Here is a 23,790-nt window from a genome sequence, read left to right as displayed (position 1 = left end):
ACAGAGGACTTCTCTCTATTACTATTCCCAAAATAGATCAAGTCTTATTCACAGACAAGCTCGTGTCAAATACCAAAAAAATCTCGTGATCCTTCAAAAGCATGACCCATCATGTAGACTTCAAAAGAGTTGCATCATCACCAGCCAAACCCTTGAAAGCTACATCATATATTTCTCGAGCAATTTCAACTATAACACTTGGAACAAACTCAACACTAACTTAACATTTTTGGCATCTCCATCATAATAGTACTTAAACACCACAATGAAATGGAAAAAAATCAAGTACAATTAGGAAATTGAAGAAGGCTAGTGATAAAGAAAGAAACTATTTCAAATATCAAACATGAATAAGCCACCATCCTCAACTTAAGCTAACTTTACCAAGAGCTGTCCAATAAAATTCGTGACACGATAACAAGAACCAAACTCAAAGCAAAGGTCTCCAAACCAAAGTTCGAGCAAGTTTCATCAAAGACAACCAACTTAGTCTTTCAAACCTACCCCTCTTTTTAAAGAGAGGACCAACATAAGAAGCAATTGTTTGGATAATCATCATTTCCTGGCATTATTCTCCTAAGAAATAGCCTCCACTCTTCAAGCCTTTCGTCTTAGAAGAAGAGGAGACTACTCTCGGGGGAAGCACTATCCTTCAACTACCCAACCTCAGGTTCAAGACCTGATACTGTAGAAAATAATTCAACTACCATTTGGCATTATGTGGAATAAAGCTGAAGGAGTGGAAGGCCCGTCCCTCGGAGCAGACTAACACACTATGAAAACCCCCAAACCATGACTTAGAGGATCAACGAAACTACCATTGAAAAAACTTAAACAAGATGATGAAACTTCAAGCTGCAGAAAAGAGATCCTCCCCTTGACAAACATCATTCTTTGTATTCAGCAAATGACAAAACGATGGAATGAAATTTCACTTATTCTTGAAGAATTTTCTTCTAAGTAATCTTATTCAAAGAATCAACGTTTTCAAAAACAACCCTTAAAATTAGGTTTTAAAAATAAAATTATATTTAAAAAGGTCAAATATAAAAAAAAATCAACCAATTTTCTATAAAAATATTTCAATTGTTACTTAAAATATTCTCTAAATGATAATAAAAAATATTTTAAATTCATTTAAAAAACAACGATTTTCAAAATGAATATTTTTATATAAAAAATTTTTTTATAAGAAACATCAAACTGAGTTTTAAGTTGAAAATTTTATTTTCTATTTTAAAGAAAAAATAGTCTTTAAATATATTCTTATAATTTAGAGTAAAAAAAAAAAAGGCTTTATAATAAATAGATAAGAAAAAGAGTTTTAGCCCATTGTAGGTGTTTTAAATAAAAATTAAAAAATATATATTAACATGATCTTGAATAAAGCTTTACCTCGGGAATTATCTTATGGATTTTTAAAAATTATTATTATTATTCTGGTCCAAAACAGAAAAAGAGATATTTCCACGAGAGAAAAACAGGCGTAAAACCTAAACCACCTAACGAAGTCTATTCCCATGATGAAACACGTGTTGTAAAACACATGTGGCACCTGCCAAATGTTTGGTTGCCTGGAATGTGCCGCACCTCCAACGCTACTACTGTGTGTCAGTATAAATACTGCACTCTCCCATGATTCTCTTTTTGCTTCTGCCACACCTCTCCAGACTCCACCCCAAAAAATCCCCTCCGCCCCTCTACCCCAAACCGCCCGATCAAAACAAACAGCTCCAATCAACTGCCCCACCTCAAGACCTTTGCGCACCGTGGATTGTCTCCAGCGTGGACCCTGATGCTCTCCTGGAAGGCCACGTGTTCCGCATTCCTATAACACAAGTATAATCCATTACGCATGATGCACGCCCAATAGAAAGACACCCAAGTTGCCCTTGCCCCCGCCGGTACATTCTCTCCCTCTCTCTCTCACTAGGATTTGAGGAGAGAGAAAATGGGTTAGTGTCTTCTCTCTCTTTCTCTTCTCCATCCTCCCAAACCCTAGTTTCTCACTCTATAACGCTCTCCCTCTATCACGCTCCAGTATGTGCATCTGAAATCTAGGGTTTCGGAGCGGAGCATGTACAGGGAAAGGGGTGTTGCCGCTGCTGGATCCAAGGCTGAGATGGCCTCAATTGATCGGAAGAGAATCAATGATGCGCTGGACAAGCACTTGGAGCGGTCGTCGCCTTCCACGTCCAAGGGATTGAACGGCAAGGATAAGGACAGAGTATCGGCGCAGTCTACTCTGATAGGCAAGCCACCACCTCATCACAATGATTCTCTTATTGTCCAAATGCCTGATTGTTTCTCTATATGTCTTTGTGTATAGCTTTATGCTTGTATCCTGTTTGGTTGCTTAGAAACTGGAGGAAAAGAGAAGAAAATGAAACAAGATTTGCTCTTGTGGTTTTCTTTGTTAAATTTCCGAGTAAATGGGATTTAAAAGATTAACTCAATTAAAGCACTGGTAGTGAGTTATCGAATTTGCTTTTTTTTTTTTTAAAAAAAATACTTTTTTTCTTTTCTTTTTTGGTTTTATTTTGACGGAGAAATCTGAGATGCAAATTTCTTTTCCTTTCCTATTTACTCAAATTTCTCAGAAACCAAACAGAGGATTAGGGAAAATAGAAAACACCACCTCATCTTCTTTGATATTAGTTTTGCACTTGTTTATTCGACAAGAATATGGGTATCCTATCAAGTTATATTTACGGTTTAACACTGTATTTGAGTAAACAATTTATTGACGGATTTTGTGCTACTTTTCTGTTTTCTTGGTATTTATGCTCAATTTTAATTCTTTTCTTCCTCAATTACTGTGAACATTTTTTCATCAGCGAATCTGAAGTGCGCCAAAACTTGCATTGAACTACTTAGAAGTGGATAAATTATGTAAAAATAGTCTATATGGTTAATTTCAAGGAGCAACTTTCAGTTGGCTGGATGACGTGAGAATTTCTGGTGATGCTCAAGAGTGCACGCCTAGAATACCAGAACTGATAGAAAACCACAATTACAAGTGTATAACCTCTGGGAATCATACCATATATAAGCTTTCTAGCTCAGCTATTAACTCTTGCTGCTGTCACTTTGGTCTTGGGTCAGGAATTAACTCTTGCAGTTGCTTCAACCTTGTTTCAGGTTTTTCTCTGTACCACTCAAGTAATCACCTAAGTGCTTCACAAAGTCCTTGTTAGCTTATACTCATGGTCCATTTTGTTCTGGCATATTGCTAAGATGAATTTTTCAAGTCTTTTTATTTGGAAGAAAGGAAATGACCTTTTCTTTTATATTTTTCTCAACAATTTCCAAGTTTCCTGATCCCCCTGTTCATTTACTTTTCTTTTAGATAGGTAAATAAGCATATATTAAAAACACCCATTAAAAAAGGGGGACACACCTCTAGTTTACAAGAAGTATACAAAGGGACCTAAAAACTGGAAAGAGACTCAACCAACTGCCACAACAATATTCTAACTTCTTAAAGCACAGCCACTCAATGAAGTCTAGCAAGATTGGAAAACCAGCTTGAAAACCATCTTATAGAGACCAGTTACAAAGAAGGGCATCCCTCAGAGATTGGTTGGATGTTGTACCCCTACAAAGGATCTTCACTTATGCCCCTACTAGATTATCCTAAACAAGCAAAGAGGAGTTGTTCTTCAAGTCTTCCCCTCTCTTCTTACACAACAAACTTCTATGCCAACTCACTTACTCTTTCACCAAAGGAGAGAGGACCCAAGAAATGCCAAATAAGGGGAACAGAAAGTGTCACTGCCCCCTAGATTTCCCTTAATGGTTGAGGAGATGTCAATTAATTCTTCTGCATCTTATACAATAAAATAACTCTCCAAAAACCACTCTCTTCTTCTGGGTTGATCCAAGGTTACTCTTGACATGATGAAGTAGATTTTGCAATACAAGGATAGCATTGTGCCCATTGTCCCTCCCGATGATAGCATTGTGCTAAAAAAAAATTTTTTTTTTTTTCTTTTTATCAGAAACAATCATTTAATCACATTAAGATAGTAAGTAGGAAAAAGAGAAGAAATTCTTCTGAGTAGTACAAAATCCTCTATAGATCTGATTAAAAAAGGAAAATAAATGTATTGTAGCAACACGTTATCTTGCTCAGGTCAAAAAGTCAAATCTTTTTGCACAGGTCAAATTGGTTACTACAATGTCCACTACTACTAATGAAAGTAAAAAGTATCTTACTAAAGATACCAAATATCTTGCTCCATGCTTTAGTAACACTATTGCTACATAATTACCTGAGAGAGAAACCTGGCAGAAGGAATATCCTGACATGGAAGAAATATAGGTTTGCCAACTTTGAAGATTTAGTTAATGCTTGAAGTCTTATGGTTTAAAAATGACAGGATCTCACATCTATGGTTCCCTTGAGGCCTCCACTTACTCTAGCAGTTCTTAGAAAAAGTTGGCTCCACTCTTTTATGCTTCTATTGGAGTCTAGACATCCACTCAGTTATTGCAACATTGGATGGGTCTACCCTGCATTGGAGGATGTCCTCCTCCAGCTAGGGACTCTTGGTAAAATCTCCCATCTAGATTGATTTGGAAGAGATAGAAATTACAGGTTTTTTTTAGCCTGCTTCACAGTCTTACTAAATATTTAAGTTTCATTAATAAGAACAAAAAGGTCAACCTTTTAAGTATGGGGCTATTACTTCCTTGCGAACTTAGGGTCCATCTCTTGCAGGTATTAAGGCCACTTGGTGTAAGGTTGGCGAGTAATTATGGGACAATAAGCACAAACTTGTTGCCTTCTTGGATTATTCTTGTTGTTCAAAGTCACTGAGGAAAGCCCCAAAGAGGCCATAAACAATTGGGTTTCCATTTTGATAATCTTCATGGCTTTGTGTCATGTTATGTTGAGCTTGATGTTTGGCCTAGAAAATTGGATTACATGGGTTCAAGGGGCTGGGAGGTCACCAAGGGATTGTAAGAAACAGTCCAAGAAGTTCTTGAGAGGCATCTTGGTTATTTTTCTTTGGTTCTATATGCCCAAAATTATTTGCAGGTCATGTATAATCGCCTAGCTGCCAGCAAGCTATTGTATTGTATTTTGGCTTCTTTCTGCCTATATAATGGAATTTGTTGTGATCTGTGGATGTCCCTCAAGTTTGAAGGGACTGAGTAAATAAGTGTGTATCTTTTCTTTCTCCAATAGCCTATTTTTTGTGTATATATTTGTGTTTTATATAGCACTTGGTTTGCTGTGCTCCAATCAATCACTTGAAGAGGTTGGTGATCAGGGCACAAGAGGCCAATGCCTCTAGCACATCTTTCAAATGCTCCTTTTTGAAAATTTCAGGAACCAGCTTCAATGCATTGTACCCCACTGCCACATCAAATCATTGTGATAGGGGTGCAAGTTGTATCCCAGTTCCATCGGTCAGTTTTGAGTAGCCAACTCAGGGGCAGCATTGTAGAGAAGTTTTTCTAGTACATCAATTCAGACTCTTAACTTGATCTTCTTGCTGGTCGTCAGTTTCCCGTTTCAGTCTAATTCTGCACTTGTTAATTCAACAAGACCAAGGGATGGACCTCAGGGAAAGGGGGATTAACCTCCCCTCTAATGCAGTGGCAGGCAGTTTGAATAGACCTAGGGATCTCACATGCTGTTCCAGACCTATTATCATTCAAGCCTGCTGCTGGACTGTTTGTTCTTTTCCAAGCCACCTGAACTCTTCATGAATATTTCTAAAAAGCAGAAAAGGATTGAATATAACCCACTTCACTGTTCCTCATCTGCTTGATCTTTTTAACTATAGGGGGTTGAGAGCATACCTCAAAGCCTGACTATGGTGGGGCCAAGTCATGGGTTGCTTGATCTTTTACCGAAAAGTCTCCCATGATGGGTCATTTTCCTGGCCTGGCTTCTTGAAATCAACCCCACAGTTCTCCTCCTCATCCTTGTGTAAAAGCAAAATGAGCCTGCCCCCATCAATATCTACTGAGAGTTCCACTCTCAGCCCTCTTTCAACCAACATAATGGGGCCCCTCAAGTAGTCATCAAGCTATTGGCCCTCACCTTAGATGACTTGTGAACAAATTGACGAGTATAAAAAGTTAACTACATCCAAACATTACCATCTAATTTACATATGCTCTATTACACAGTCTGTATGATGACATTATGAAATGTAAGAGCGGCTGCTGATGTTTATGGGGATATTATTTACTGGAGTACCCAAACCCTGCAGTAAGAGCCTTGCTAAACATGGTGAGTGGATATAAAGGGGGTTGGACCTGATAAAGGTGGTGGTATTATTTTCCTAATGGCTGTTGTAATAAGGACTTGGCGCTGTCTTTATAGTTCTAATGGTTAGATTGTACTTGGCTATTAGATGGTTACTCAAATTAGTGGATCCTTCAATTTGTTCCTTAGAAGTCCCTAGTTTGTTTCGTTGAGAGTGATTATTGTATATGGCTGTGTTTCTATTGCTCATGGTAAAGATTTCCTGTTGTCCTTTTTATTGTCACTTCTTACAAGTGAACTTGAACCATGTTCACAAGGGGAAAAAGACAAGTGAAAAAAATAATAATAATAAATAAAGCATATGTTTGGGCAATAACACACGTTCACTAGGGATGATCAATCAACTGCCAAATTTTTGTAAATTATGCAATTTGATGGTTTGATTTTTGTGACTTTGGATTTGCTTCGGTGAATTGTATGACAAATTAATCTCATAGCACAGGATATGTTTCATTTTCTTTAAGGTGTTTGTTTCTCTCTTTTTTTTTTCTTTTTTTTTTAACTATGGGTCACCATTCTCATTGATTTGCTGATCTGAATCTTATTTATATTAATTGTAGAGGAATCTGAAACAGACACTGAAGAGTCAGATGTTAGTGGCTCTGATGGGGATGATGCATCATGGATCTCATGGTTTTGCCATATGCGAGGGCATGAGTTCTTCTGTGAAGTTGACGATGATTACATCCAAGATGACTTTAACCTCTGTGGTTTGAGCAGTCAAGTTCCTTATTATGATTATGCACTTGACTTGATTTTGGATGTTGAATCCTCGCATGGTAAGCTTATTCTTTTCTTAGATACTACGCATTTTTAAAAAAAAAAATTGATTATTCTTCTCATGGTTGGGCTATAAATTAATGTGATTCTAGTCTTATTTGTGCTGTAAATCTGTTCACATCAGTTCCAATGCCATGCACTTATTGCCAGAGATGTGGAGCTATTTACAGTCTGTTTTTTCCTTGGATTAAAATGCATCTGACTGGGATCCTATGAATAAAATCTAAGGTTTGAAGCAATTTAGGCAAATGCTACAACTTCTTTTTTATCAATCATGTCCATTGTATAAAGATCTGATTAACTAAGAGAGAATCTTTTTTATTTTTTACTACTCGGAATCAAAGAGTAAGGGGCTGTTGAACTAGTTACTAGGAAATATTCAGTGAATCACTTTGGGTAGAAAATTGATTATAGCCTCAAACAAGATATAAGCATGGTAGATCTAAGCCAGTGGAGCATATAGCAAGAGAGCCAGAGAGCCAGAGCACAGAAGCAGCAATCTAAAAAAAAATTAAAAAAGGAAGCTTTTGAGCATCTTTCTATACCTGTACAGATCTACAAGCACTTGTCTTTCTATGCATATATAATTTGTATTAGGGATCATTTTAAATTCCATAGCCCAAGAGATGTGGTTCAGTGATTACAGAATAGGCATCTTAATACATATACTTGTGACTAAGTACAATCCATAAAAACAGTTTGAAATGTTTTATACAACTCTAGTCCAGTCTTCCCTGGTCTATGCTGCAATAAAGTTGAATCTACAAGTTAACTTTTAAATTCCTATTACCACATCAAATTCCCCCTACAGCACAGATGCATGGGAAAAAACCTTCTTGCTCTCTACCTAAGAAATAATGCAGAACTGCCCAGTATTTTGGGTGGTCATTTCTTGAGCGGATAGCAAGGTGGCCTTTTTTTTCCTTTTTGGAGCCACTCAGGAATTTCATGTCTTGGTAGTTGCTACCAACTTTGAGGATCCACATGATGTCTTGAAGAAATCACTAAAAAATGGTGGAGAGTTGTGTTCTTATGTCAGCCTAGGAAATGCCAGAAAGGTTTATAGAGTTTTGGTTCATGCTACAGGTTTGGTTACTATTCTTAGGATCAATTTATGTAGGATAGTAGTGGAAATACATATCTTTTCATTTCATGTGAGGACATATTAGAACTTTTAATGTACTGATCAAAAAAAAAAAAATATTAGAACTTTTAATGTGCAGTATGCATACATTCGTTGTGACCAGTTGGTTAATTTTCTTTGTCCAAAGACTGGATATGTTTACAAAGCAAGCAATTGCTGATATCATAATTGAGATTGTGATATGCTAGATGATAATGTATTTGTTGAGACAGATTATTGAGTTCAAAGATGATGTAGCTTTTCTAAGGAATGTGATTGATTTTGATGATTTATTAACATCACTTCCCAACAGCTCATCTCATATAAGTTTCGTATTCATTTTTTTTCTCACAGTATTTTATGTCTTTGAATCTTTATAACAATTTTTGTGGGTTGGTATGGATACCTAGGTGATTCCTTCACAGAGGAACAAAATGAATTAGTGGAATCAGCAGCAGAGATGCTTTATGGTTTGATTCATGTCCGTTACATATTGACCAGCAAAGGACTGGCTGCAATGGTGAGATTTTTCTTTAAATTATTTTTAAATAGTTCTGTGCTTTCAAAACTATAGTATTTTGGACCATGTCTGAATTATGCTATTGGAAATGATAAAGCTGGACAAGTACAAGGACTGTGACTTTGGTAGATGCCCAAGAGTTTACTGCTGCGGACAAGCCTGCCTTCCAGTAGGTTTATCAGACATTCCTCGATCAAGCACAGTAAATGTCTACTGTCCCAAATGCGAAGATATTTACTATCCTCGTTCCAAGTCCCAAGGTGGTATCCTGAATTGCATTGTGCCAAAATGTTTCAAGTTCTTACTGCATATACTTGTGGAGTGTTTCAGCTTGCATTTCTCATAATCAGGCTTTTCTAAAGCTATTTCTTTTCTGTTTTACATATTAATCTCCATGCATTTGCTTGTCGGGCTTGCATTAACATCTTTTGGAAGAAAAGAGGGGAGACTGACTAAAACCATTTAGTAAATACCTTCTTGTCTTCAACTGTGCTTATCCCTTCTCCCACCAAACAATTCACACACACAGAGCGAACAAATTCCTTTAAATGTTGATGTTTGTCATCTCAATATGTAGGTGCGCACACACAAAGCAAAACAAAACTCCTTTAAATGTCGATGTTTTTAATCTCAATATGTAGGCCTGAGGAACCAAGCTTGTGATACAACCTTGGTCTCTGATATGATATGATGATATGAAATAAGTAAACATTTAATTTTAGCATGTAGAACCCAAAGAGTTGAGTTTTACATGGGTCTATGTTATTGATGCATAACATTTTGGATTTTAAATATTTGGTAGACTCCTGCAAGTGTCCATCATTGTACACTGACATAAATTTCATTTTCCACTTCATAATAAACCTAACTCCAAGTGGAAAACATCCTTCCTAAAATTTGAACTAAAAAATACTCATTATTTATTTTCTTTTCTTTTTCTATTTCCATTTGATTTTAGGGAAATTGGATTTTTCTGTTGCATCATAAAAAAAATACTTAATTGTTTTGTGGTAGCTGGTACAACAATATGGTGGCATTTGTCTCAATTCATACATGAGACAATTGCCCGATAGATTGCTATTTACTTATTTCTTATATTGTGTTAATCGCAGCCTAAGCAAGCATTTCTCCTTGTGATGTCTTTTTGTCCTTTTTATGTGTTTCCTTAACTATACGTAGACATTGATGGAGCCTATTTTGGAACCACATTTCCTCACCTGTTCTTGATGACATATGGGCACCTCAAACCACAAAAGGCATCTCAGAGCTATGTTCCTAGAGTATTTGGATTCAAGATGCACAAGCCTTAATTCTGGAATTGCAAGTGACGTGGGAGCAATGTTCAAGCGCATTTGAATGCTGGATTTACCAAGCTGACATTTGAGTGAGTTTTTGTCAGTCTGGAAACTTGGTGATTCTCTTGCTTTGCTTCTGTTTGGAAGTAATGATTTCAAGAATCTGAGTTCAAAGCTTCCCAAAAACATCACAAACTAGGTCCACCTTTTTTATATGTTGAGGAAAATACAAAATAGCAAAATCTGGTCTATATTGGGAGCTAGTATTTCTTTTCAATTTTTAGCTGATGTAAGCCTTGTTCTTTCTTGATTAAGCGAGTATTTAAATTGTCTTTTAGCACCTTCCATCCAGATTTCTCTGTTCTATTTTCAGTTTCAAAATTGTCATCAAATGCACACAAAGGTTTACCACATGAATTCCATTATTTTGCACTATCCTCCAAACATTGTGCTTCTTTATTTACTTTTGAAGGCAGTGATTTCAATTTTCAGAATATGACAAGTGTGTATAATGTAGGACCACACACACACATATGAGTATATAGCCCGGCTTTGGTTGAATCTGTGTGATACGAGCCCTTCTGGCGCTGCTTTTGACAAACACACACACGGATATAGCCTGGCTTTGGTTGAATCTGTGTGATACAATCCCTTCTGGCTCTGCGTTTGTCTCAGAATATGTAGTGTAGAGGGAAGGAATGTGCTAAAACAACTTGATAATGATTTTTAATCTCAAGCTAATTTTAGCATTTTCCCTTTTCTTCTTTCCTAGATCCAAACGAAAGAAGTTCCCCTTTCTCTCCAGTGATGATGGGGGACATGTTCGGACATTTCGTTGAAGCCAGACAAGTTTACAAAATTTCAATTTCTACTTGAAAATGATTAAATGAGCTAATTTTAGCATTTTCCTTTTTCTTCTTTCCTAGATCGAAATGAAAGAAGTTCCCCTTTCTCTCTAGTGATTATGGAACATGTTTGGACATTTCGTTGAAGCCATAGACCATTTTAGAGAATTTCGATTTCCTTAGACTTTGAAAGTCCTATCCTTCAGTGGTGGTACAAGTAATTGCTGATTTAGGAGTTTCCAGTAACCTCTCTATGGCACATCTTTTTAGTGTTGGGACTGAAAAGGGAAAGATTTTTATCATTAGGGAGTATTTAGATCCAACAATATGAGGCACAGGGATTTTTGGGTTCCCTTGCATTCTAGGGAAGTTCACTAGGAACCACTACTTCATTCACATTGAACCTCTTAGTAAAAGCTGTATGGAGTTTTTGAAAATATCAGGATTTGTTTGGAACGTTTTCACAGACAAATTGTATCATTGTATGAAAGAGCAGCATATACTAAATTCTCTGTTCTTTCAAAAAAAAAAATTGTTTTGTTAAAATATTATTAAATGTGTTTTGGAGTTTGAAATAGAAAATTGTTTTTAAAAGCAGTTCCTAAATAGGCATTAAGATTTTATTCCGATTGCTGCCCAAGTGTGGAAGGCCATGGCACATGGATATTCCCTTGGTTCGTATCTTGATTTTCTTCTATTATTGTATAGAAGAGCAGCATGTTCTCTGTGTTTCTCTTCCTCTCTTTTGAACTGTGAACTTCAGGTGACAACTATTTTAACACACGCACGCAAAAAGGGAAAAATGAACTTAAAAAGAAAAAAGAAAAGAATAGAAAAAGAAAAGTTCAAAACCCTCCAATGGGAGAGCGTGAACGAGAGGCCGACTTCTCTCGGTTGAAGGGTGGGCGGGCAAACGTTCAAGCCATGAGACCATTAGATGAAGTTGCGCTTTGCTTATTGATAGGCTGGTGTTGACAATTGAGGCTTGCCCGATGTGTCTCGCGACATTACCTCTTTTCGTGCATATAAAGTTTCTACGAGTGGCGAGCCCCTAATTCGATAAGACTATATGATGGAAACTTAAGCTGTCATTGATTCACGAGATTAACATCCATATTCTTCATACCCAATTGCCCATTTTCCACCGCCCTCACCGCATGCACAACTGATGCTTGAATTGACTGCATAACTTAAAACTATAACTATCTATTCATGTAGCGTATGTGAGGCTCATCTCTTCAATCATCCACGTGGTGAAGTGATGATCCCAGCCGTCTGATCTCAATAACTTCCGGGGATCTGATCTGTCTACGGCTTTCCACTATTCCATGTGAAAATGAAACCAGTTAAAAGTTGGTTTCATCCTCAAGCATCCATTGCATGACCCCATATTTCCATCCTTTTTCTAAACTTTGTTCTCTCCCTTCCCCAGTCTGACTCGCGATAAGTACAAAGACCTGTCACTGACACACAGATGGGGTGTTTCCTCTCATTTTGTTCTTATTTTCCCCTTTCTAAAACAAAAATCATCAGAACAAATATTTTAGAGATGATGCTGGTTTCAACCCCATAATAAATAAATAGAAAACCCAAAAAAAAAAAAAAAAGGGAAAAAAAAGTGCCCTTTTAAAGGGACCATGGGACATGGAGAAGGAGGGAGAGAAATGACAAGGACAATGGTGTGGGTTACTTGAAAAAGAGAGGGCAAAGCTGGAGGCTGGATAAGAACAAATTAGAGAGGCCACCATGGACGTGGAAGCTTCACCCTTTAATTATTGATTTCTTTTTCTTTTCCTAATAATCCTGTTAAATAGGACCAAAAATGGAATTGATTTGGTTGGCGACAAAACTCCAGCCAACAATCTACCACTTGGATAACTTAGATACAATGAATCTATCCACATTCAAGCAATCCGATTCAGTTTTTAACAAAACAATTAGGTTATCAACTTTGAATGGAGCCTCACCATTTTGAGGATGTTTTGAAAACGAAAATTCCAAAAAAAAAAAAACAGACCAAAAACAAAAACAAATGAAATTTCCTTTTCAGTGAAATCTGAGCTGAAGATTAGCATCACCAGGGTGGTCTTTAGCCTTTAGTGGATAGAAACGGCGTGGGATTTGATGGGGGAGCGTGCACATGTTGGACGGCACGTGTTTAGACAGATAAAATGAATGGAAGCGTGACTATTATTCCTCCTTGTCTTCGAGATCGATTAATTTACACGCACCTCCCTCACTCTTGCTCCGCTTCCTTTTAATTTTTTTAATTATAAATATTTAAAATGGGTTTGAAAGTAATTTTAAAAAATATTTTTAATATTTAAATGATAAAAATTATTTTTTAAAATTACTATCAAACGATTTTTTAATAATCTTTATACCTCTGGTGTCTTTAGGAATTTTTTTGAAAATGAATTAAAGTGTGAATCTTATATACATGATTGAAAAATTAGCAAATCGAGGGGGCAACTAATTCGGTTGAAACGACTTCACCACCATCTTAAATCATTGATTTTCATTTTCTTGATCCACAAGAGACTCCGGGAGCGGTGGGGATGACTTTCTTGCGATTATCGTACGGGAAGCGTACCCTTTTCTATTTTCCAATTATAGAAATTAGACTACCTATAAGGCGCAATTGCAACGTGGCTTTTTCGAGAGTAAGCCACGTGGACATTCTGACCGTTAACCGGAGCTTCCGTTTTTGAAAAAAGACGGGCCTTTTTACTTTACACTACTATTCTAAGCCTAACCTGCTCACTTGACCATGGTTAACATCTTTAACTAAATACCCTTTCATGCTTCCAAATTTACGAAATGCCTCTGACTAATAAATTAGCTGGTAAAAAGGGTATAAGTCACCCTTGATGAATAATTTCCTCCTACGGTTGTTTTTTCTTGAAGTGATGGGTATATTGATGGAAAAAAAAAAATGATTATGTTGGGTCAAGTTAGAGTTAGTTGCTCAATGCAGTTTGGATTAAATCTCCTTTTTAAACAAAATTTGCTTTTTAGTTAATTTAATGCTTCCTTTTCTTCCAAACATTTAAGCTACCATAATTCTAACCTAATATGAACATTACTTGATTAGTACTACCACCCCCATTCAATCAAGGTGGATAAAAGCCCAACACATCATTCCAATAATTTCATCATACTTTTGGTACCGACACTTACACAATCTTTATCATCTAATTCACCCCAAATCTAATAAGTCCGTGTTTAGAAAAAAAATGATATTAGATTAGATTATGATCGAGTATTTTGAGTTGGAGATCGGGTTGAGTTGAACTTAAATTGATTATTTCTTAATTTGGGTTAGACATGAGTTATCCACTAATTTGTCCAAGATGCAATATTATCTCAAATACATCAACTTAGAAAAAATTAAATCAAAATAATTTTTTGTATGATTTGATGAAAGTCAAAATTATTATTTTGATTCTCGTTGTTTTAATAATGACAACTAATATTATAAATATTTTATTATTATAAAATTTGTAGTCATTTGGTGCGGAAAAAAGTTCTTTTAAGTTATCATTTTTTCAAAAAATATAAAAAAAAAAAGTAGATATAGGCGAATCATTATTGAATTAGGTAATGTTTGGTTTAATAATTCAATTGGTTTTAATCGGTTCTAATTTAATCAAAATGATTTTGGATTGATTCAAAATTGAGAAAAAGTCAACTATGATCTGCCCAAATGTTATAAAAAAGGAAAAAAAAAATACAGAAAAGGAAATGGGTGGAAGAACAGACCTGGAGAAGAACATCCATTTTCCTTTCCATCATTTATTTTCAATTTTTCCTTGGATTGCCCCCACAAATGTGATATTAGAAAGTGTTGTTTGAAAAGTGGGGAGTGGCATTTTGAGTAAATATAAGGAAGAAGGCAGGCTTAATGTATAAGAAGGCATCATCTCATCCTCCCAACCCCATCTGCCCCCTTTGTCTCTGCAACAAAACCAGGCACCTATGCACACCATCATCACCTGCGGCCAGCAACTGCTTCATCCAAACACCCAGACTCGTATATATCAAGTTTATATATGTTTTCTATATAACAACTGTTCCAGGGAACCAGACAGAGAAAGAGGAAGTGAGAAAAAGTGTGAGAAAGTGAGAGAAAGTGAAAAGACAGAAAAGAAGGTTTGTATGTAAATGCATCTGAAGAAATCTCAGGCACGGATCGGAGAAGAAAGCAGTGGCGTCTCTTCCGATTACAACCCAACCCCACCACGATTTCCTCCTCCTCCAATTCAGTTTCAGACCCATTCGATACAACAGAGCAAAACTCATCTCCCCCCAAATCAGCCACAAGCTCACGCCCGAATCTCTTCTTCTCAATACCCGTCGAAGCAAACCCATCAACATCAAAGTCATCACCAAACCCAATTTCATGAGCATCCATCCACGCCCAAAACCATTCTTTCGCATCCCCACAAGAGGCCTATAATGACTCACATGCCCTCTGCTCTTTCCCATTCCCCAACGCTGTCCTCTCTTAATCACAACCACCGCCATCACCACCAGCATCAGACACAATTGGATTCGCCGCTCCCGTCTGCTTCTCAGTTGTTTGTTTGTACTTCTTTGGTCGCATTCGCAAAGGCATTGGCTTTCAAGCTCTTACACCATTTTCGCAATGCGGGTTCCTTGCGAATCCACTTGCGGGTTTTTATTTTACTTTCTCTGCCACCCCTTTACTTCTTCACTTGGAGCCCTCGCCGCTCGCTGGTGCTCGATTTCTTATCGGCGCTCGCTTTCTCGGCGGCTGTAGTGATTTCCCTCAATCTCGCGCTGCCTAGGCTGCCCTCAATTCGCGTGTTTCTTGCGCGCTCGCTCCCAATTAAGCTTTGTTCGTCGGCTTCTTCTGCGTCGAAACCTTCTCAACCCGTGCTTTGGTCTATTGGATCAAAGCCCAAATCGGAGAAGAGGACAAATTCGGGTTCTTGGGTGCAAGTGTATACCAATGGGGATGTGTATGAGGGTGAATTTCACAAAGGGAAGTGTTCAGGAAGTGGGGTTTATTATTATTATATGAGTGGGAGGTATGAGGGGGATTGGGTTGATGAGAAGTATGATGGGTATGGTGTTGAGACTTGGGCGAAAGGGAGTCGATTCCGGGGGCAATATAGGCAGGGTTTAAGACATGGGATTGGAGTGTATAGGTTTTACACTGGTGATGTTTATGCTGGAGAATGGTCGAATGGGCAGACTCATGGCTGCGGAGTTCACACTTGTGAGGATGGGAGCCGGTATGTGGGGGAGTTCAAGTGGGGTGTCAAACATGGGTTTGGTCATTACCATTTCAGGTAAATTTTAGATGTTTGTTTATTGGTTATCTTCATTGATTGAACACTAATTGAGTTCCATGTTTTCTATTTGGTTTTATGCTGATGCCTGAATATGGATTATCAGAATTGGATTCTTTGATACTACTGACAGGTTTATATATGTTTGGTTCCATGCACTTGTGAATTTATGAGGTTTCTATTTGGTCTTATGCTGATGCCTGAATCTAACTTATTCAATATTGGATGATTTGATACTTTGTAATTTGTTTCGTATGCTGATGTTTTCACATGACTTGTTGAAGTTTCTGGTTTTTTCTTGTTGGTTTTGAGTTCTCCTGTACCCGCTAGGGAGAGCCATATGGAGATTTAGAATTTATTTTGTTTCTTTTTGGAGTTTGTTGGATGTTCCATGAGTGACGCGATTCGGTGTTTCATTTTGTCGTTAAGGATCATTATGGAGATTATATTTTTTTTTTCTTTTTAAAGTTTGTTGGATGTTCTGTGATGTCCCACATCGGATATGGGAGAATGTTCCTAGTGCTATATATGTAGAGGTTTCTCTTAACCAAGTAGACGCGTTTTAAAGCCGTGAAAGCCCTTTGGGTCCAAAGCGGACAATATCTACACGGTTGGGTGCAGGCCATTACAAATGGTATCAAAGCCGATCCCCGACCCCGGTGTGGGGGTTTGTTTGGCTCCGTAAGGGGTGTTTGTTTGTTTGGCTCCGCAATCCCATGGGACACAACGAGGACGTTGTGTCTGCATGGGGGGGTGTTTGTGATGTCCCACATCGGATAGGGGAGAATGTTCCTGGCGCTACATATGTAGAGGCTTCTCTTAACCAAGTAGACACGTTTTAAAGCCGTGAAGGCCCTTTGGGTCCAAAGCGGACAATATCTACACGGTTGGGTGTGGGTCGTTACATGTTCCATTTGTGGTTTCACATTCTTTGGTGTTTCATTTTGTCATAAATATCACTGACAATGTGTTGAACGCCCACTGGGTTCTTGTTCGTGGAGCATTTGCATTTCTAGGTTCATCACAGGAAGAAAGCATGCTACTAGTGCATCTGCTTATATGAGTTGAAACTTGGGGGGGGGGGGGTGGGGGGCGCATAATTTATGTGAGTTAATGGATCTTGCCTTTGTATAATTATTCTTACTTCATAAGAAAGCATTAGAAAGGGTGTTCTTTTTTAATAGGATGACAAAATTGGTGTGGACACCTCTGTAGAATAGGAGGGTGGCTTCACTTAATAAAATTGCATGGATTAAGATGAATTGGACCATTGCTATTTATGATTATGGGCAGCATTCCTACTTGATTCATGACTTGAATGCTTTTGGCCCCGATTTCATAATTTTCCCAATGCACATAGAGTTCTTATTGATAGATACTTGGACTATCTCACTTATTTGCATTACTAGCAGGATGCTTGTTAGAACAGAATTTGAAGCATTTTTGTGTTATTTCCTCCATATTTTGTGCCTTTATTTGCTTTAGTATTTCTTCAGTACAAATCCTAGTGACCATTACTCAGTGCAATGCTAACTGCTTGGGCTGTCAAGCTTGAATATGGGGCTTCAGTGGTCACATCATGAGGGGAAAAGAAAGGAGAAAAGAAAGAAAATTTGAATGTATATGTCCAGTATCAGTCCACCCCGCCCCAAACCCTCTTCACTGGGTAATGGGTTTTAGTTCTATAGCACCAACACTGTGCAGAGGATGTCTAGGTGATTTTTTATTTATTCATTTACTGTTTTTTATGTTCTTCTCTTCCTTCTTTAGGTTTACCTACACTATACTGAATCTGGCGATTGTTTGAAGTTTGGGTTGGCCATTCAACACTCTGTGTCTGTAATATCTGCTTAACTTTTTGTCAATTGGTTTTTGACATGATAAGAGAAAAAGAAGCTGAAACTCTGTGTGTGTGTGCGCCCTCTCCTATGTCTCTGATTGGGAATCTGTGGACTTCTTAAGGGAATGACTATTGGAAGTATGTCTATATTTGTGTTCCTGCAAAGTTGTAGAAATTGCAAGATTTGGGCTTCAGTTACAAAACTTAGCAAGAGACATCTCATTGAAATGACTGGAAAAGGATAGTTGAGACAATTATGTTCATGACATAATTTCAATTCGCAAGGAAACTATTCTGAAAACTGCCCTTTAGAGAACAAGTAACTCTGTATCAGTGTACTTAATCATCTACTTGAATTTGATGGATGGAGATTTGAGTGCTCCAAATGTAGGATGATATTTCCTAATCCATTCTTCATCTTTGTAACCTAATGACTTAATGTCAGTGTAAAATACAGAAGGAAATTGCAATCCAAACCACCATAGAATTTCAGGGTAAACTTTAATGCAATTGAAATAATTAAATTTGTATTAGTTTATATTTTTAAAAAGTCATGCTTGGATGATCTGATAAACATGTGGTTTTGTTGTTAGTATTGTTTTGAGTGATAGCTGATTAAATACGAAGGTTCATTGCTATCAAATTGTTGATTTCATGGTGTGAATATATGTGGTTGCATAGACAGTCAACAGGCATCTTTTATGTTGACTTTTTCATATTCTTGGAGGCAGCTTCTGAACCTCTCCATAAGCATGATGATTCTTGTAGGTTTGAAAAATGGTTGAAGATGCTTGTATATCTTAAATAGAAAGCAACCCCTATTTGACTATAAAATGTCTTAAACTACGCAATTTAGAACTTTTAACCAAGCTCTAGGAGTCATCACTTTTGTAGAACTGGTCCTTATCTCAAGTAAAAGCTCCAGGAACACTAGTGTTAGTTCATCAATGGTAGTCCCAGACTCCCCACTGCTTTTTGTGACATTGAGCCACTATGCTTGCTTTTAATCATCACATGTTTTATCCAAGCAACCCACCACTTGCTTGTAGAATTATCATTTGAACTATTTATATATACATTTCATACAGTGTAATGAATATTCATTTGCTGTCTGAATACGCTTGCATGTCTTTAGGATAATTGGGAGTGTAAAAGTATGAGTGTCAATAGGTTCACTCCAGGCATAACTGCTGTTGTATTTTTATGTGGATTCTATCCTCGATTCCTCCAAATTATGAATAAACCCTCTAGTTCACCTTTGTCTTAGAACTTTCTTGGGAAGCAAAACCTCTTTATTTAATCAACAACCAGGAGATTACTCTGAAGAGAAAGACTCATGTAAAAATATATAGTGTGCAGGAGATAACTTCATTGAGAGAACATTTTTCAAACTCACTGTGCTCCAGGAAAGCAGTTTCCATTTGCTTATCAGTTTTCCTTTCTTTCAGTGATGCAAATCCAAGAAATAGATATCTTTTACATTCTAAATCACATATGCATCCTTTTGTAAGTGTCCTCCAAGAAGTGTTAAGTGCCTTTCCTTGCTTGTTCTATGTGTCTAGAATCCCATAAATTGACCTTGATTTCTGCAAGTACCATGCTGCCTGAAGATTGCCACACAATTCCTTGTATTGTTGGTTGCACAATTTTGCTACATGTTGATTTCGTGCTGAGATATTCAACCTCTTAAGGTAAAAAGGTAACAAAGTTAAAGGTGTTGCAAAACTGCAGGACCACCCCATGTTTTCATGTCAATTGTGATCTTTATAAAAATTCTCCAACATATTGCAGTTGTTTCAAATTATATCCGCCTTCCCATCAGGTGTACATAATCTGGTTTTATTGCAAACAATTCAAAACTAGCTACATATTTGTAAATGTCCAAATTATTTGCAAATGATCTAAAATGATATTTGTAGGAAGAAGACAGCCTTGATATTTCCAAACTCAAATGCTTTTCTAGACTTTGTATCCAATAATTTGGTATTAGCTTATTTTAAGTTTTTTACGAAAGAGTCACTGAGCAGTTGTTATTATAGAAAGATAGATATTAGCAGCAAGTCTTATTAAATACTAATGCATGGGTGTTAATGTTTTCTTTTCTCTGAGCAAGTGTCTGTAATTTGTAGCAGAAATGGCAGCATCTATGCTGAAGAATATTTTGTAATATATGTTCTCCAGCTTTTGTAATATATAGCAGAAATGCTGACTTGGGTGTTAATGTTTTCTTTTCTCTGACCAAGTTTCTGTAATATATAGCAGAAATGGCGACATGTATGCTGGAGAATATTTTGCTGACAAGATGCATGGTTTTGGGGTATACCGATTTGCAAATGGACATCGATACGAGGGAGCCTGGCATGAGGGAAGAAGACAGGGGCTTGGTATGTATACTTTCAGAAATGGGGAGGCTCAGTCTGGTCACTGGCAAAATGGGGTTCTTGATGTTCCTAGCACTCAGAACACCCATCCTGCATCTCCTTTTGCTGTTAGCCATTCCAAAGTTCTGAATGCAGTCCAGGTAACTGAAAATTATAAATAAAAATCAAAATACACAAAAAGTACTATCTGCAAACCTGATTGCAATGCTTTTTAGTACCCATAATGTAGGATAATCTTAATTTCTTGATTGCTGACACTGAGAAATTTCGCGATGTCTCAATTGGTTGAATGGAATTACAACAACAGGGTGATATTTCTGGTCAATATTTAACCCATTGGGTGGGCACAGTCTTGTCTATTTGTGCTGATTGAATCTTCGTCTGAGACATGAAACCAATTAAATTTGTGAAGAACAAAACCATGGATTTTGTTTGGTTTAGATTATGTTGAACTTCAAGCAGCTATCCCATTTGTAGGTTGTAGTGATGACAATTCTCAGAACCTGCTGCTTGTGAAGTTTGGTTAAAAAAATGACTTGCAGGGTATTTTTGCTTAAAAAATTTTGCAAGTTTTTGAGGGTGATGTGAGTACAATGAGCTGCCTGCACAAGTCATAAGCCATAAAGCATATTTTAGCCTTTTGTGTTAACATTATTTTTCTTGATATTTACTCCTTGGGAGTACCATGCGTGTCTTCCATAAAAATTACTTTATTTTGTTTTAAGCGAAATCAGTAAGCTACTTCTCAGTTGCAGGACCGAAAAAACATAATATTCATTGAGAGAACAGCTAAATGAGTTTTCTCATTATGTTATCAGGAGGCCCGACGTGCTGCTGAGAAAGCATTTGATGTCGCAAAAGTGGATGAGAGGGTGAACAAAGCCGTAGCATTGGCAAACAAAGCAGCTAATGCAGCAAGAGTTGCAGCTGTAAAGGCCGTACAAAAGAGAGTGCATCATAACAGTGACAGTAGTGACACACCATTACCAATTGTCTGATTACAACACAGACAGTTCGAGCATTATGTTCTGCTATGAACTGACTACTAGCATTTTAATTTTCCTGCTGAGAGAGAACAAAAGGAAAAATGGGAAATGCCATAGAAGTGCTTCTTTCTTCACTTTTATGTTCTGTTTAATACTCTACTGTTTTTAACTTTTTTAGCTTTCCTTTTTAGAGAGATGTTGTAGTTGTGAGGTACCCGCTTGGAACCGCACTCAGTTGAAGCAAATGGCTGATTGAGGAGCAGGATGGGTTCCTCACATTTTCTGGCTTCAATAATATGTACATAGGTTGTGTAAGAGGTGTATGGATGAAGGATGGCACTGACTAAAAGCTGCCTGAGTTAAATCTAGGGGTTTTTTTTTTTTTTTTTCCCCTCGTCCTTTTTGGTTCCTTTTTGTAAATGTAATTAGTTTTAAGTGCTGGTGTCCATATGAAACTACCCAGCAAGTGTTGTATGCAAGCCATGGGCTTTTATGATAAAATCTGGAGGGAGGATGTGATGTTACACACCTCCCTTCCTCTCTCTCCATGGGGGTTGGTTTCAGTTGCTTCTTGTTTTTCCTACTTGTTTGATATAATGAGTAAAGCCCTGTCTCCATCTGGTTTCGCTTGGTTTCCTCTTGTTTTCCTTCTTTTGTAATATGGTTTGTCCTTGATGCGGTTGACCTTTTCCTATTCCTTTCCTTTCTTCTGTAATGTAATAATATAATACAAAGTTTCTTCTTCTTGGTTGTCCTTTTGCACTGCAATCCAAGTAGAGTCGTATTTGTAACTTGTACGGTTCTGAAAGAAAGCTATGGCCTATGGGTTTCATCATTCATGAAAAAATTAAGAGGAGGTTGTGTTGCCAATTCCTAGAAGCAATATTTTTAATTTTTCTTTTAAGTTTCAAGTAATATCCCTCAAGTCAGAACACGCCACTCTTGAAAGGTTGGTATGATGCCTTTATGATATCTCTAAGAAAAATAATGTCAATTTCTAATATAAATAATATCTAATGTTGATGCTTTTCAAAATATCAATATATTAGTGTTGCACCATGGTCCATGCTAGTGGCAAAGTACTCATTTTTCCTATTTCATTATCTTCATGAGAAAGCCACAATCATTTCTTCCATGCATGGGCATTGTAGTTGCCTGCATTCACCCACCCACCCACCACCGGATTTGATTAAATATAATTAATTATCATTAATTTAAAATTTTGTTAATACTTTCTTATCATACTCATTTGATAATTTTACCTCCCGTTTCCTTTCACTAGGTATATGATGAAAATCTCAAATCAATGATGATCATGTGTGTGTTACTCAAATTTAAAAATGATGAATAAAATTAACCTTTGAAAATTATAACAAATAAAAACTTAAAAGCATGGTTTTAAAAACTGGACGGACTGGTCAAATCGCCGATCGGTCACGATTCTGGTCCGGTCTGGTTAATTGGCCCATAAATAGGTTGAACCTGAATCGGACTGGTTGAATCGACGGTCCGATCGACGAATCAATCGATTCAATTAATTTTATTTTTGTAATTTTTACAATATCAAAACGACGTCATTTTAGATGATATTAAAACACCTTAACCCCTTCTCCTCTATTTGAACCGAAGGTGAAATAGCTATCGTCCACACTACGACACCCACGCCAGCTCCCATCGGCAGTCTCCCTGCTCACCCGTCTAGCCCCCCCTGTGCAAAAAACCATCCCACCCCTTGGCGGTCAAAGCGCCCCCCCTCTCTTTTTTTTGTTTATTTATTTAGTCTTCACAGCAATGGTGCTATGCAAGGGTGGGAGATTGGGAGCTCAAATTGATAATGTAAAAAATGTCTTTTATATAGATTCACATGATGATATGCGATATGATTTAATAGTAAAATTAAAAACAATACAATGTTAAATAAATTTCATTTTAAAATAAATGTTTTTATTTAAAAATAAATATTAAAATTTTAAATTTTAAATTAAAATTATAATATTAATTTAAATTTCTAAAAACTAGTTTTCTAAATTTTAAATAAAATTTTAATTTTTAAATAATATATAAATTATTATTTTTATAATTATTTTAATTTTTAATAATTATAAATTGTATATTTATAACATCACCGATTCCACTACCCAATCTGACCAATGAACCATAATCCGATAAATTTTCTAGTTCAATGACCAATCCAGTTTTAAAAACATTGTTTAGAAAATTTTAAATTATCACTAAAATTAAAAATAAAAATTAATATAAATATTTAACACAAATACTTACTTGAGCATCATTTTTCTCTATAATCTTATGGTGTACTCTGCACTCCGGTGAGATAAATAAAGACAGGAACCAAGAAGATAGGCCAAAAAAAAAACTTATCAAGAAATCCAGGTAAGAAACAGTGAACCAAAACCAA

The 23,790-nt window shown here is 36.8% G+C and overlaps 2 protein-coding genes across 5 annotated transcripts; both read left to right on the top strand.

The window, feature by feature from the left end:
• The first annotated feature begins 1,686 nt into the window (after window positions 1–1,686).
• On the top strand, window positions 1,687–10,439 carry LOC117932258 (putative casein kinase II subunit beta-4). 3 transcript variants are annotated; one of them, XM_034853419.1, is made up of 6 exons: window positions 1,688–1,955; window positions 2,042–2,252; window positions 6,847–7,065; window positions 8,600–8,709; window positions 8,807–8,972; window positions 9,889–10,439. In XM_034853419.1, exons 2-6 carry the CDS (start codon window positions 2,078–2,080, stop codon window positions 10,017–10,019), a joined length of 801 nt encoding a protein of 266 aa, XP_034709310.1. In that variant the 5' UTR covers window positions 1,688–1,955; window positions 2,042–2,077; the 3' UTR covers window positions 10,020–10,439. The 3 variants fall into 3 exon arrangements, with proteins under 3 accessions (XP_034709319.1, XP_034709310.1, XP_034709302.1); XM_034853428.1 differs by having other exon boundaries at window positions 1,687–2,252; window positions 8,807–8,969; XM_034853411.1 differs by having other exon boundaries at window positions 1,689–2,252.
• A 4,171-nt stretch (window positions 10,440–14,610) lies between these two features.
• LOC117934439 lies at window positions 14,611–22,123 on the top strand. 2 transcript variants are annotated; one of them, XM_034856121.1, is made up of 3 exons: window positions 14,611–16,167; window positions 20,267–20,528; window positions 21,207–22,123. In XM_034856121.1, the coding sequence occupies exons 1-3, from the start codon at window positions 15,014–15,016 to the stop codon at window positions 21,384–21,386; spliced, it is 1,596 nt and encodes a 531-aa protein (XP_034712012.1). In that variant the 5' UTR covers window positions 14,611–15,013; the 3' UTR covers window positions 21,387–22,123. The 2 variants fall into 2 exon arrangements, with proteins under 2 accessions (XP_034712012.1, XP_034712021.1); XM_034856130.1 differs by having other exon boundaries at window positions 14,613–16,167; window positions 20,270–20,528.
• Window positions 22,124–23,790: the final 1,667 nt, after the last annotated feature.

This window comes from Vitis riparia, chromosome 2 (assembly GCF_004353265.1).
Source record: "Vitis riparia cultivar Riparia Gloire de Montpellier isolate 1030 chromosome 2, EGFV_Vit.rip_1.0, whole genome shotgun sequence".
NCBI lineage: Eukaryota > Viridiplantae > Streptophyta > Magnoliopsida > Vitales > Vitaceae > Vitis > Vitis riparia.
This window is presented reverse-complemented; position numbering and strand designations above follow the sequence as displayed.

Excerpts from the sequence above, each read along its gene's own strand:
- LOC117932258 (XM_034853419.1), top strand. The coding sequence starts at position 2,078 with ATGTACAGGGAAAGGGGTGTTGCCGCTGCTGGATCCAAGGCTGAGATG. Across the intron at positions 2,253-6,846 it reads GGCGCAGTCTACTCTGATAG|AGGAATCTGAAACAGACACT; the intron begins GCAAGCCACCAC and ends TATTAATTGTAG. Across the intron at positions 7,066-8,599 it reads GGATGTTGAATCCTCGCATG|GTGATTCCTTCACAGAGGAA; the intron begins GTAAGCTTATTC and ends ATGGATACCTAG.
- LOC117934439 (XM_034856121.1), top strand. The coding sequence starts at position 15,014 with ATGCATCTGAAGAAATCTCAGGCACGGATCGGAGAAGAAAGCAGTGGC. Across the intron at positions 16,168-20,266 it reads TTTGGTCATTACCATTTCAG|CAGAAATGGCGACATGTATG; the intron begins GTAAATTTTAGA and ends TGTAATATATAG. Across the intron at positions 20,529-21,206 it reads AAGTTCTGAATGCAGTCCAG|GAGGCCCGACGTGCTGCTGA; the intron begins GTAACTGAAAAT and ends TTATGTTATCAG.